The sequence below is a fragment of the Galeopterus variegatus genome, unplaced genomic scaffold (assembly GCF_000696425.1).
Source record: "Galeopterus variegatus unplaced genomic scaffold, G_variegatus-3.0.2 Scaffold1417, whole genome shotgun sequence".
In the NCBI taxonomy this organism is placed as follows: domain Eukaryota; kingdom Metazoa; phylum Chordata; class Mammalia; order Dermoptera; family Cynocephalidae; genus Galeopterus; species Galeopterus variegatus.
The window spans coordinates 92,741-106,766 of record NW_007727528.1 but is presented as its reverse complement, the minus strand read 5'-3'; the positions used below and the strand labels follow the sequence as shown (position 1 = coordinate 106,766).

At 43.6% G+C, this 14,026-nt stretch overlaps 1 protein-coding gene across 1 annotated transcript in view; it reads left to right on the top strand.

The window, feature by feature from the left end:
* Nucleotides 1-3,893: 3,893 nt before the first annotated feature.
* The window catches only part of TMEM233 (transmembrane protein 233), a 35,533-nt gene continuing 25,400 nt past the window's right edge, over nucleotides 3,894-14,026 (top strand). Inside the window, exon 1 of the mRNA XM_008576853.1 lies at nucleotides 3,894-4,356. Coding sequence (XP_008575075.1) covers nucleotides 4,171-4,356 — 186 coding nt within the window. The 5' untranslated portion in view covers nucleotides 3,894-4,170. The remainder of the gene's footprint in view (nucleotides 4,357-14,026) is intronic.

The following is a 14,026-nucleotide window of genomic DNA, read 5'->3' as shown; positions in this document are numbered from 1 at the left end:
ACACACAAACAAACAAACACACAAAACAAACTCTCTCTCTCTCTCTCTCTCTCTCTCTCTCTCTCTCTCTCTCTCTCTCTCTCTCTCTCTCTCCCTCCCTCCCTCCCTCCCTCCCTCCTTTTATTTTGGAATCCTAGACATAGTTAAGGTTGAAAAGCATAGATCTCCTGAACATACTCATAGATTCAACATCATGCCATTGAATATTACAGATTTGGGTTGGAATCTATCTCATTTTACCTCAATTGAAGCATCTCATCTCTGTAATGCATTGAATCTGTGATAGTTTCATTGGCCTAAATTTTAACCTCACCTTTTGTATATATCTTATAATACAACTTCTCAACGAGCCACTTTGAGTTGTCTCTGCCCTTTTAAAGACTGATATAAAATAAAAATAAAAAATTTTTAAAAAGACTGATATTACCCTGTAAGATCACAAGGCACAGAGAAATAATCATAAGTGCAGACACTTGGGTACTGTTCATCATGGCATTTTTCACAATAACAACAAAAAAAATTAAAAATAACCTAAAGACCTAGTGATCAGGATATAGTAACATAAACAATAATGCATCTAATTACGGGAAATTTTGCAGACCATAAAAATATTTGCAAAGAATGTTAATTGCCATGTAACACTGAGTGAGAAAAAAAGGAAACAAAACTATGTACAGTCCCTTTTTAATGAAGAAAAGTATACCCATGTGGAGAGAGCACTAGACGGAAATAGCTCCTTGTGTTTGTGGTGGTTACCATTGAGTGATACCTCATTTTTTAAGCTTTTCTTCATTTTCCCCACTTTTCAAGAATGAACATGTATTACTTTCACATTTGGACATAAAACTTATTACAAAGATCAAAAAGGCAAGTTGCTAGACTGGGATCCAGAAAGCTGCAGTTAGCCCTTTCCCTCTCCTAAACTGGCTATTAGGAAGTTGCCTTCTCCTGTCTCATTTTAAAGAGGGAAGGTATTGCCACATTATTAAGCAATCAGCCAGCAGAGTTCATCCAAGATCAATAGACTGACCTCTCAAGAGAAAATTAGTGAAGCTCAGGAAATTAGAGCTGGAAACCCCTACTGAGCCGTCTAATGCATCCCTCAAGAATCAGCACCATACACATTACACTTTCTGGTGTGGGCACTTTCAATTTCATTTTAAATGTTTCAAGTGATTGCAATTTCACTGCTACATTTTAGACCAGCCAATAAGCTATTAATCCATCTTCATTGAGCAGAATATAAAAACTCCAGCAAACTTCAGACATGTCCATTTAATTCTCCTGCTTGGACCTGCTAGCTGAAAAAGTATCTTAGAGCTAGTTCAAATTCTGGCACCTCTACTTAGCTATAAGACCTTACACAAGTCTTCTTACCTATCTGATCCTAGGTTTCCTTATTTGTAAAAAGTAAACCTCACCACCTTCCTTACAAAAATTGCTGGAGGAATTAAATGAGATGATACATGTAGGGAATGCACTGAGTGCACACAGTAGGTACTCGTTATATGTTTGGTGATTCTGGAGTGTTGGACTAGTGTTGAAAGTTTGTTTTCCTGGCAGAGGAAATAGTTTATACTGAATCAACAACCCTTTCTTTTGTATTTCCCTGGATGATGCTAGTGAGTGACAATGGAGAATACAGTTCATGACCTTGAAAAGCAAAATTCCATTTGGTACCCAAACCTTGGGCTTAGTCACACCAACTAAATTAACCAGGCTCAGATGAAAAATATGGCTCAGAAAGCACCCATTGAGACTTTTCACTGTCAATAAGACCTGGAATAGGAAAACTGGCCATGAGAATGGGAAAAAGAAGACGGAGTAAAGAGTCACATTTAATATGGAATCATGGTTTGATGACTAGTTCATGTAAAAGATGAAGGGAAGGAAAGAATGGTGCCCCCCAGTACCTAACTTGGGTGACCACATGCACAGTTTATTCATTCAACAAATTACCTATTGAGCGCCTACTAAGGGCCAGGCACTGTTCTAGGTGCAGGAGATACCACAGCTAACCAAACAGGGAGGAACAAAAATCTCTGCCCTTGTGGAACTTCCTTTCTAGTTGGAGAGACAGACAGTAAATAAGTAAACAAATAAATAAACAAGACTATTTCAGATAACTGTGACATAGGAGAACAGGGTAATGGGATGGAGAATAAAAAGACAGAGTCTTCTTTAGATATGCTGTCCAGGAAAGACCTCTCTCAGGAGGTAATATATGAGGGGAGTGAAAGATGAGAAAAAGCTAAAAGGTAGAGAGATGGGGAAGCATTTAGGAGAAAGAAAGAGCAGGTGCAGAGACCCTCAGGTGGGGAAAGGCTAGGTGTGTTTGAGAATGGGGAAAAAATGCCTGTGTAACTGGAGTGCAGTAAGAAAGGAGAAGATTGGCAAAAGAAGAGATTGGAGAAGTGGGCAAGGCTCATTAGCTAAGGACTGAGCCTTAAGAAGCAGATTCTTGGGGAAAACAATGAGTTCACCTTTGACAAGTTGAGTGTGACGGCTGAAGCGATCTCCAAACGAAAGATCCAGAACTGCATCCTAGGAACTAGAGACAGAATTGGGATTTGAGAAATTATTTAGTTGCATCGGAATCAACAGGGAGTGCTCTAAAAAATGCAAATTTCTCAGGCATTAAAATATAGATTTCTGAGGAGCCACCCTGGGAAATCCTAATTCAAGTAGGTCTTAGTCAAAACCTGGAAATCATTTTTTCAATCCTCCCAGGTAATTCTCGACTATTCACATCAAGAAATATTTCTTGCATTCCTACTATGTGCCAGGACAATTCTAAGTGCTGGAGATACAGCTCTGAACAGGTTAGACAGCTTACAGTCTAAAGAAAGCACAGACAGTGAACAAGTAAACTAATAAATTGTAATTGTGATACATGCCACACCCACACAAAAACGAGCCAGTAAAATATAGAACTATTATGGGGACCTATGCTAGACAAACCCAAAGAGAAGACCTGTCTTTGAGAAAGTGACTCTGGAGCTGACAGCTGAGGAGAAGCCATGAGACAGCCTGGGGGAACAGGATCCAGGCAGAGGGAACAGCCAATGCAAAGACGTGGTGGAGAACTCAGTAGACGGATCTAATCTTTTGGTTTATTCCCTCTTGATTTAACCAACCAAAATGGAGGTCGGGGGTGATGGAGGATGGGAGGGCATGGTGGAGAAGGTCCTATTTCGTCTTTACATGTCCACCCAGCAAGTTATTATAAACACATACCTTGTACCAGGCACTGTGCCAGGTGCTGACACAAAGATGAGCAAGACAGTCCCCTCTCTAAGGGAGTCTGCAGTCCAATGAGAGAGACAGACAGCCAAATAACAACGACCCCATGCGATAAGTGAGAACTTCCCAGACGATCAGTTCATGTTCCGAGAATGCCAAGCAGATGATGAATACTTTCGAGTATGATGATGTGAGCGACTGTTCTGAGACTGTGCGTGATAAGTTACTTTCATTTCTTTGTGGTCCTGCCAGCTCAGAATATCTGGATTTTTGGTGAAATATTTGCAATAATGGATCTCAGGTTCAAAATACTGTGTAACTGACTATGTTTCAGAATATCAAGTTCCGAGTAGAAGAAGGGGCTGAGGCCGACGAGGCACATTAAATGCCTCAGGAGCCAGACAGTGAAAGTTAAGATGTTAAGTCAAGAGGAAGTAGCGAGTCTGATGCCAACTGGATGGGGTGCATCCTGTCCAGTCTAAATGTATTAAAATTCAGTGGCTTTAAAAAATGAGCGGGTCAGCTCCAGCCCGGGAGCTGACCAGTTTAGGACTGAAAGGGCCTTCGCTTCCCCCTTCCCTGAGCCTCTTTTTATCCCGGACTTCTCTGCGAGTCTGTTCGATGGTCTCCTGGTGTGTGGGTCCGGGGGCGCGGTGTCTTCGTCTGCCTTTCCCGCTTCTCAGGTTGACTGGCGCCCTCTCCGCCCCGCCTCCCCCCTCCCTCCCTCCGTCCTTGCGGGGAGGCTCTTGGCACGGGTCCCCGAGCACAGGCGGGTGCAGGGGGAGGACGCAGGAGCGGTGAGGTCACGTCTCCCTGGAGCCCCGCGCCGCTGGCTTTTCAGAGCCGCGCCACGAGCCGGCGGCCAGAGCCCCAGACCGCGCGGACCGTGCGCTCTCGTCTGCCCTCCCTGCGCCGCCGGCCTCGCCCATGTCTGAGTACGACCCCAGCCCCGACTTCAAGAGGGCTTTGGACAGCAGTCCCGAAGCCAACACCGAGGATGACAAGACCGAGGAGGACGTACCCATACCCAAGAACTACCTGTGGCTCACCATCGTCTCGTGTTTTTGCCCCGCGTACCCCATCAACATCGTGGCTTTGGTCTTCTCCATCATGGTGAGTGAGTTAGGGCCAGAGGCAGCCTGGCAGGAGAGACCCGGGCGGAGTTGCGCCCCTCCTGGGGACCCAGCGCGCGCTCTGTGGCTCCCTTCCTCTCGGCCCCGCGCGCTGGGAGTTTTTTGTCCTTCGCATCTTTCTCAGGCTCCCGGAGCTCTCCCCACAACCATCGGCAGCACCTCCTCCGCGCTCCTTGTGCTGCTCAGGGCCCTGACCAAGCCTTGCCTAGGCGAGCTTTCCTCTTCTTTGCAGCGCCCACGGTGCGCTCTCTTTCCAAGTGGAGAAGTTCTTCCGTGGACTTTGCTGCTTCTCCCTGCGTGCTCCGGCGTTCCTAGGCACTCACCGGAGTCGTCTCCACCCACTCTTCTAGGGCCCCAATGCGCGCCACACTAGCAGGCACCGTACGCCCCATTCTCTGAGCGCGCAGGCTTTATGTCCCCTTCCCTGCGGAGCTGGTTGCTCCCGCTCCCCAGCGTCCAGGACTGTGTGTCTCACCATATGCTCCTTTCTCTCTTTGCCGCCCCCAGAACGGCGCTTCGGCCACTCTCCGAGGGTCTCCAGGAGATTCTCTACGCCCCCTTCCTGACCCTTGATCCTGCGCTTTGTAATGGCACGTTCTCTCCGTGGCAATAGTTCCTTCTCGCTCCTTCCTACGTCCAGTTCCCTCTCCGTGCTTGCCTCTCTCTGGCACCCCCTTTCTGGCGAGCCTGGGGATGACTCACACCAGCTATATCTCCAGGCCTTTCCTGGGCGCCCCCTGCGCCCCTCTCACCTGCCAAGTGCGAGTTCGCCTCTTTCTACCCCAGTATGTCGTGTTTCCTCCCCCATTTGCTGCGCACTGACCCCAGGGGCCTCCCCAAGGGCTGCCAGGCTCCCCTTCATCACTTTGTCCTGCGCCCGGCGCGCTCCCGGGAATGCACTGGGGACTCTGCTCTGCGCGCCCGCCTCCCAAGCCGCGCGCCTCCTGTCCGCTCTTCTGGAGCTTAGCCAAGCAGCCTTCTCCAACCCTCGTAGGAATTCCCCGGCGAACCCCACCAGGAGGGCTACGAGCGCCTACGAGGTCCTCGCCTTATTGACTGGAGCAGCTGGCCCGGGGGTGGCGGCGGGGTGAGGCTCGTACCGGCACTGTCCCGGGACAACCCTTGTAGTTGCGCTCCCTCCCCCACTGGCCCACCACGCTGCCTCTGGGCGACGGAACTCCCAGGCCACAGACGGAGAGTCCTGATTCAGCTTGGTGAATATCGCGAGCCACCCCACCTCCCCCACCAAGTCCGCCCACACTTGTCCGTGGGTGGCACCATATTCGCTTCGTGGGTACCCACAGAGACTCCATTTGCACCCGCAACTTGCCCTTTCCCAAACCCGGTTTGTAAGCTGTCTGCACCAACATTCAAGCCTGCAGCCTGTAAAGTTCCAATTGCTTGGGTTCAAATCCCAGTTCTACCACTTACTAGCTAGGATCTTCGAAGTCACTGCCTCTCTCTGAACCTCAGTGTCTTTGTAAAACTGGAATACCCATAGCCATATTTCTTGGGGTCGTTGTGAGCATTACTCAAATGTCACTTCATGAGGCCTTCTCTGATCGCTGTTTAAAATCAAAACCTGCCACAGGCTATATTCTCCCTCCTCTGCTGCTTTTTCTCCAAAGCTTTTGTCTGCATTTGATATATTATTTTACTTACTAATATGTTTACTGTCTGTGTCCCAACATTAGAATATTAGCTTTACGTAGGTTTGTTTGTTGCTGTATCATCAGCACCTGGAAGGGAATCTGGCACATGGTAGATGCTTAATAAATATTATGAAATGAATGCGTGCATGAATGGTGTTAATGGACCATCATGTTTATTTTATTCCTGCTGCTCTTTTTCCCATCCTGGAGCAGTGGAAGTCAGCATCAGGTTCCTTAGGACCAATCAGCCAATTTCCTGCCTTCCTTCCTCTCCCTAGAGATCCGGTCTTGCGTGTTTTGCAGAGGCCGGAAACGATGCCACAGTCAAATCTCCAGGCAGCAGCAGACTCTCTGGCTGGTACTGGTGCCCACACTCGGTCTTGGTTTATTAATGGAGCAGCCAATTCATCTCTTTCCCATTGCCACTTAGAAACCTTCCTGCAAAGGCTTTTTCCCTCATTGGTCTGAGATGAGCCCTGCAAAGGCGTTTTCCCTCATTGGTCTGAGATGAGCTAACACTCCAGCTGGTAGTGACAGGTTGGATACTAAGGATGCCACTCGTTGTACCCTGAGGGATAAGGCTTGTACATGCTTTGAATAGAAACCTGTTTCTCTAATCTCTTCGTCCCAATTCCCTCCTGCAAAGGCTTTTTCCCTCATTGGTCTGAGATGAGCTAACACTCCAGCTGGTAGTGACAGGTTGGATACTAACGATGCCAGTCGTTGTACCCTGAGTGATAAGGCTTGTACATGCTTTGAATAGAAACCTGTTTCTCTAATCTCTTCGTCCCAATTCCCTCACCCAAACCTTTTTCAATAGTCTTACAGCAAGAGACCATTCTATTGCCAGAAGATAGACACTAAATACAGAAAGTTGACTATGAGCAAGTTTCATACCTTCTTAAAGCCTTTGTTTCTTCATCTATAAAATGGGAATGTGAAAGGTGTTTAAACTTGAGCAAAACTGTTATAAGGATGAAATAAAGCCTATCAAGCCCTCAGCATTGTCCTAGGTACTGGCAATAATTGTCAGACAAATGGATACATTTGGAACATAGAGACATCATTTGTCACATACAAAAACACACAGACCATCAAACTATTGAAACCCATATTCTAAAAAGTGCCTCCTATGCCCTCCCTATTTTACTCTCTCTAAGGTACTGGAAGTGGTTTCCCATTGATATAGTGTGCAGATCTGGGCTTGATAAGTTTCACCACGAAGAGGCCAAACTCCAAATGACAGAGAGGAGGAGGAAGGGTGTGCAGGAGGAAGGTGGCCAACCAATTCTGCCCCTGTGTGCTTCCCCACGGGTGTCTTGTAATGTTCACACCTGGCTCTCTTCAAATCTCATTTATCTGTAATTCATGATAATTTCAGGCACAGCAATGATTTGCCTGGGGATCTGAACTAGGGTTTGCTCCGTTCCCCATGGAATCATTTGCAAATGTGGGAGAGCATCTGTGGTGGTCTCAATGATCTAGGGCACTACTAGCATTTGGTGGAAAGACCCAAAGTACTAATGTCCCACATTGCTAGGGACTGTCCCCAGTGAAGAATTGGCAATCCCAGACACCAATAGCACCCCAATTAAGAAACACTGTAAGACAATGCTAATTGATGTAAACATGAATGTGTGGAAAATGCAGGCAAGACTCAAAATAACTAGTTCCCAGACTGCTAAAAAGAGCCAGTAACCTCAAAACAATATGTTTATTTATTAAACCAAGCCTCAGAAGGCTTCTGTAAAATCACATAGTTGACTAGCATTGGAGAATAAAACTACTTTAAAAGTATACATTTGAGAAGAGTGTTCTTCTAGCTGTGGGTGTCTATGTTCTCTCCGCTACCCCATGTGGGTGTCTATGTTCTCTCCGCTACCCCATGTGGATCCAGGGGCACCCTGGGGATTATGAGCAGCACACCACAGGTGAATTCCAGAACAACACATCTTGTATCAAAATGTTCGTGGGTCAAGCATAGACAGTGGCAGAGGATGCAAAAGTCTTTGTTCTTCTATATAGTGAAAGTCTATTTCTTGAAAGTGCACTTAACCTGTACTCAATTTGGGGGACATATATCTCAAGATATCCCCCCAGACTGGACTGTTGTTGCTAGCCCATATTTTACCTTAGTGTGAGTTTAAATAAGGCACCCTTCCTCCATGCAGGCACACTGCTTGGTAACTAGAGCTCAGGTTGGCTTTCAGACTTCATTCATCATATTTCCACCCTCCCTGGTTATCTCTGTTTATTCCATCTGAACCCCATAATTTCCTAATACAATCCTCAACCCTAAAGAAAGAATGTCTGTTCATTAAACAAACATTTATTGAACACTTATTATGTGTTAGTCTCTGTCCCAGGCATTGGTACATTCCTTTATCTCTAAGGTGTTAAATAAGATCAGCAAGGTCTCTGCCCTCCTGGATCTGGAAGAAGTTAGGATCAAGGCAAGTTGCAAGAGTCTTGGCAAATTTAGGGTGATTTTTGCAGCTGGAATTTGCTACCTGACTCAGAAGACTGTAGTGGAGTCAATGCCAGCCCTCAGTCTTTCATGACATCATGATGAAATCATTTGCACAACTGAACCAACTGGTCACTCTCATTATGGCTACAAAATAGCCAATGACTTTTGATTGGGTGGTTTACAAGCCTTCTTTCATCAGAACTTCTTCTCCCTCACACCTACAGAACCTGTCTTCAGACCAACCATGGACGTTCAAATCTTTTTCTTCTATTTGCTATGTTTATGATTTTATGCAAGTGTCTCAATCTTTCTCAAGCTTGATTTTTCCATCCTGTAAAATAGGGGTTGTAATAGTACTTACCCAAGTGCAATTGTGGATATTAAATGATAAAAGTTAAAAGTTTTCAGCTCACTGCCTAGAACACAGCTAGAACTCAATAAGTATTGATGATGATGATGACTATAACTAAGATGTGTATATTCTAGAGATGCAAGCCATTACCTTTTCCAGTAGCAATGTTTCTGTTTTTATTGAGACTAGAAAATTTGATAAGAATAAAAACAATGACCAATGGGCAAGCCACTGGAATAAATATTTGTTGCAGCCTAAAGATAAATATTAATGCTAAACTAAAACACATACAAATAAGCAAGGAGGACTTTTGGCTAAGCATGGAGTATTGAACATATCTATTTTTCTCCACTCCCTTCTGAAACCACTTAAAATGATAGTAAGTAAATTTAAAAGGACAAATTAGAACAGGAAAATAAATGAGAGGGGTGACAAAATCTTAGAGGATGGAAAATGGCTAGTTCAGCATTGACAGAGTAGATAACAAAATCTAAATCCTGAAGAAAGAGCGTCCAACAAGAAGAAAGACTATTTGCCTTGCAAAAGTCTAGGATGGCTAAAAAAATGGAGGTACCAATTGAAGATACTGCCTTTAGGAATAAAGGGTAGGGCTCAAGAGAGGAGGAATCTTTGAAAGTCTGTTTAAGTCGTTAGACTGACGGAGATCACCTACCATCCCAAGAAGCCAGGCACCTACTTTCTGACCAACCCTGACAGAAGATGGGAGATATGCTCTCTGGTGAGATTAAACAGAATGGCTCTAGACACCAGGTACAGTTGACAGTAGAGCTGAGGTGCCATACTGAAGAAAGGGATTAATGGAAAGTCAGTACGTTGAACAAGGAAGCACCTACCCCTACTTGGCTCCCTTACTCTGACTTCCAGACAGGAGATTAGAGAATTTTTCTCCAATGAAGTGGCCAGTTCAAAAAAAAAAAAAAAACTTTTAGGAGTCCTCCAAAGAAATGATGAAGTCCCATCCAGTCATCCTACAGGATGTCCACTCACTGACAAGCTCCGTCTTCATACACAAAACTTCCAAGCAGTTTTTCAGTGTCTCACCTTCAAATATGAAGAGGCAGCCAAAGATAAACAGACATTTGAGAAATTCTTCTGAAATAAGAGATCTATGATTTACAGAAGAAATAGAGTGTAAAGAAATAAATAGCATAAGAAATAGAAGAAAACTTCTTTTTTTTTTTTTGTCTTTTTTCATGTCCGGCAACGGATCGCAACCCTCAGTGTCGCGCCTGTACCGGGCCAGGACCGGCCACGGGATCGCAACCCTCGGTGTTGCGCCTGCACCTCGCTCAGCCAGTGAGCAGGAACTGGTCTGTATGTGGGATCCGAACCCTCCGCGGGAGCGCCGCTGTGCTCTCAAGCGGCGCACTGTAGCAGTGCGCCACCGGGCCAGCCCGAAAACTTCAAGAATAGATGATTAACATCCTCTGCCTGAGAGATAAGAAACCATATTGTGTCCACAAGACAAGAACAAGTTGAAAAAAATAAAACAATCATAGAAGCAAAACAGCTCTTGGGAATTAAAAATATGAAGATTTTTTAAAGTAGAAGAATTGTAAGTTAAGGGTGAGGGAACCTGAAAGAAGAAATACAAAAATCAAAAAGGTAGAAAGTCTGGAAGCAACCCAAGTGTCCATCGATGGATGAATGGATAAAAAATAATGTGGTATATACCTACAATCAAATATTACTCAGCTTTTAAAGGTAGGACACATGCTACAACTTGGATCAACCTTGAAGACATTATGCTAAGTAAAAGAAGCCAGTCACAGAAGAAGCAAGTATTACATGATTCTACTTACATGACGTACCTAGAGTAGTCAAATTCATGGAGACAGAAAGAACGGTGGTGGTGAGGAGCTGGGGGAAGCAGAAATGGGAGTTATTGTTTACTGGGTACAGAGTTCCAATTCTGAGGATGGAAAAGTTCTGGAGACAGAGAGTGGTGATGGTTACACAACAATGTGAACGTACTTAATACTACCGAACTGTAATACTTAAAAATGGTTAAAAAGGTAAATGTTATGTATATTTTATCACAATAAAAATAAAAGAAAGAAGTATTCCAAAAAAAGATAAAAAATAGTCAAGAAAATATAATAAAATTTGAGAATTATTCCTAGAAATCTAACATCTACTCAGAAAATTCCAGAAAAAGAAAAGAAGAGTGAAAGTTGAAGACAGGAAATTATCAAATAAATAATATAGGGAAATTTCCCAGACCTGAATGCATGAGTTTCCAGATTGAAAGAATACCCCAATACCTAATAAAATGAATGAAATGAGAAATTTCATATATTGAAGGGTAAAATTTCTCTCCAATCCTATAAACTTTCAAAGAGAATAAACATATACCACATATAGATTTATAATAACTTCAGAATTCTTATCAGTAATTCTGAAAGCTAAACAATAGTTTTAAAAAATAACTTCAAAATCCTGAAGGAAAATTATTTCCAACTTAGATTCTAGACTTATCTAAAGAATAGAGAAAAATAAAGACATTTTTAGACATTTCAAGATCTCAAAAAAAAAGTTGCCTGCCATACGCCTTTTCTCAGGAAGTCATGGGAAGATGTGCTCCCCAAAAGAAGGTAATAAATCAAGACAGAAGAAAGCATGAAACCCAGAAAAGAGATCCAACACAGAGAAGAAGCACAGAGAAATCCTCCTCATAAACCCACAGAAGATGCAGTTGACAGGGATGGTTGGTCCAAAGCCACTGTCCCAGTCCATTACCTGGTCACGGGCTGGCACAGTAAACCGCAGACCTACCCCAAGCCTGACCACACCTGGTCTGGAAGACAAGGTCTGAGGTCAAAAAGAAATTATCTTTAATACCCACAGAGTGAAAGACAAGCCAAACCAGGCGTTCTTCCTATCTGAACCAGGCTCCACCAGGGACTGCTCATCCACCAGCACTCTATATTATGTGGACTTCAGTTAGGTTCAGAGGGAAGGTTTTTTTCAGTGATGAGGGCAGAACTTGGAAATAACAGGTCTTGGTCCAGGCAGCTGACTCAGCGGGTCTGACACTGCCTGCCACTTGGAACTCTGAATGCTGATATTTACTGGATCCCTCTTTGTGACTTCTCTCAAGCTTTTTCCACATGATTTTCACCTGAGAAATGGGGTATTAATATTATGGACCCCTGTGACTTATTTCTTATTCATTTCTTCCTTCCTTCTTCCCTTCCGGTCTTTTTTTTTTTTTTTTTTTTTTTTTTTTTTGGCAGCTGGCCAGTACAGGGATCTGAACCCTTGACCTTGGTGTTATCAGCACCACATTCTAATCAAGTGAGCTAACCAGCCAGCCTAATTCTTATGAATTTCTCTGCTTGAAGCTCTAAAGAGCATTCAGATAGTTTCGGATGATAAAGACTTTCTCTGAAGGGTGTCCTATGCAAAGGCTCTTGTCTAGACACCCCTATATTTTATATATATGCATGTCACCCAAGCAGCCCCTGTCTTGTTGACTACTTTTGTGAGTTTTGCCACTATGCAGAGAGGGTGGACACTGACATTCAGTATTTGGGAATCTAGAATTGAAACTACTGTTGGAGTCCTTTCAATCGCAGATCGTTGGTGGTACAGGCTACATCTATTTCAAAATGTTAGTTTGTATTCCTATCAAAGAAAATACATTTTGAATGCCATTTTAATTTGCTGTTGAAATGCTTTAATGGCTGGATTTATCACAGCATAATATGGAGAGATATAAATAAAACAAGATTGACAACTAATGGGTAGTTGTTAAATCTGAGTTCCAGGAACACAGGAATTCATTAAATTATTCTGTCAATTTTTGTTTACCCTTCAAATTTTTCCATAATAAAAAGTAAAAAGTAAATAAATAAATCCAGAAAGAAATGTTCCCTTCCGAAGTCATTAAATACTGCCCAAATGAATGGCAGATAGGATAACAAGACCGCGACTGTTAAACGAATTGGCCAGACAGGCATAGCTGAGGTGGAGTTCGTCATTAATTAATAAGCAAACTATTTCTGACTTATAATTTGTGAATTTTAATGATGACTTTGGAAGATACGTTCAAATAATCACCAAGGGGAGGCCAAGCAGGACTCACATCCTGGAACAGTTCTTCTCAAACTTGAATCACCTTAGGATCTTGTTAAAATGCAGATTTCACTCCTCTTTCAAGGTTCAGTTGGAAAATCACCTCTCCTCCATGAAGCCTTTCTTGATTGCCCTGTCTCTCTCTCACCCAGAGTTGTACCTCACTATACTCCAGTCAAATTTCTCTTGGACTATCTTTTCTTCTTTGCACTTATTTGTGTATGTGAGTCCCGTGAGGTTGCAATGTTTAGTTCCAGCTCTTAGCACAATGCCAAGCACACAGTCAACATGTAACAAAGGTTTGATGAATGAATGGATAATGATGGATGGATGAATGGATAAATGAATGAATGTCTATATAGGCCTAAGTCTCCTCCTACCTTTGTCTCTGAGGATTCCCTTCGATGGATGAATGAATGAATGAATGAATGTCTATATAGGCCTAAGTCTCCTCCTACCTTTGTCTCTGAGGATTCCCTTCCCTTCCCCAGCTATGTTCTTCATTTCTGCCAAAACGTTTTTGGAAATTATCCAGGAGACCCACACAAGTGCCAAGGGTGACTGAGAGGTTGGCCAAGGCTTGGTTCCCAAGGATAATTTTCCTGGCTGGTCTGGAGCTCACTGATATCCTTACACTGCAGACCAAATGGGCCCACATCTGCTACTGGTCTTTATTCTCAATTTGCTAGTTCAGGGCATGACACTCTTTAATTCAAAACCCCTCATCCAGAAATGGGAGCCTGAACATACCTGAAAACCTCCAGTCCTGCAAGTTCAAGAATTAAGCCAGACTTTCCAAATCCATGCTTCTCAGACAGCTGGTTCTGCCTAATGTTAATAAATTTTACCAAAAAAGGAAGAGGAGAGTGGGAGGATGAAAATGAGAATTCAGATGCTAAGTTAAGCAAAAGGGAATGGTTTTCTATCCTTTGGAGCTTCCTTTTGCAAACCACTGTGTTTGTGGCTCTTTAGTGGAGCAGCATTTGCCTGGAATCCTTTGATCGATCATAAGCTAGTATGCCTCAGGACACACTTTGGGAAATACTGTTCTAAATGATACATTGGTTCTCACTTTTTT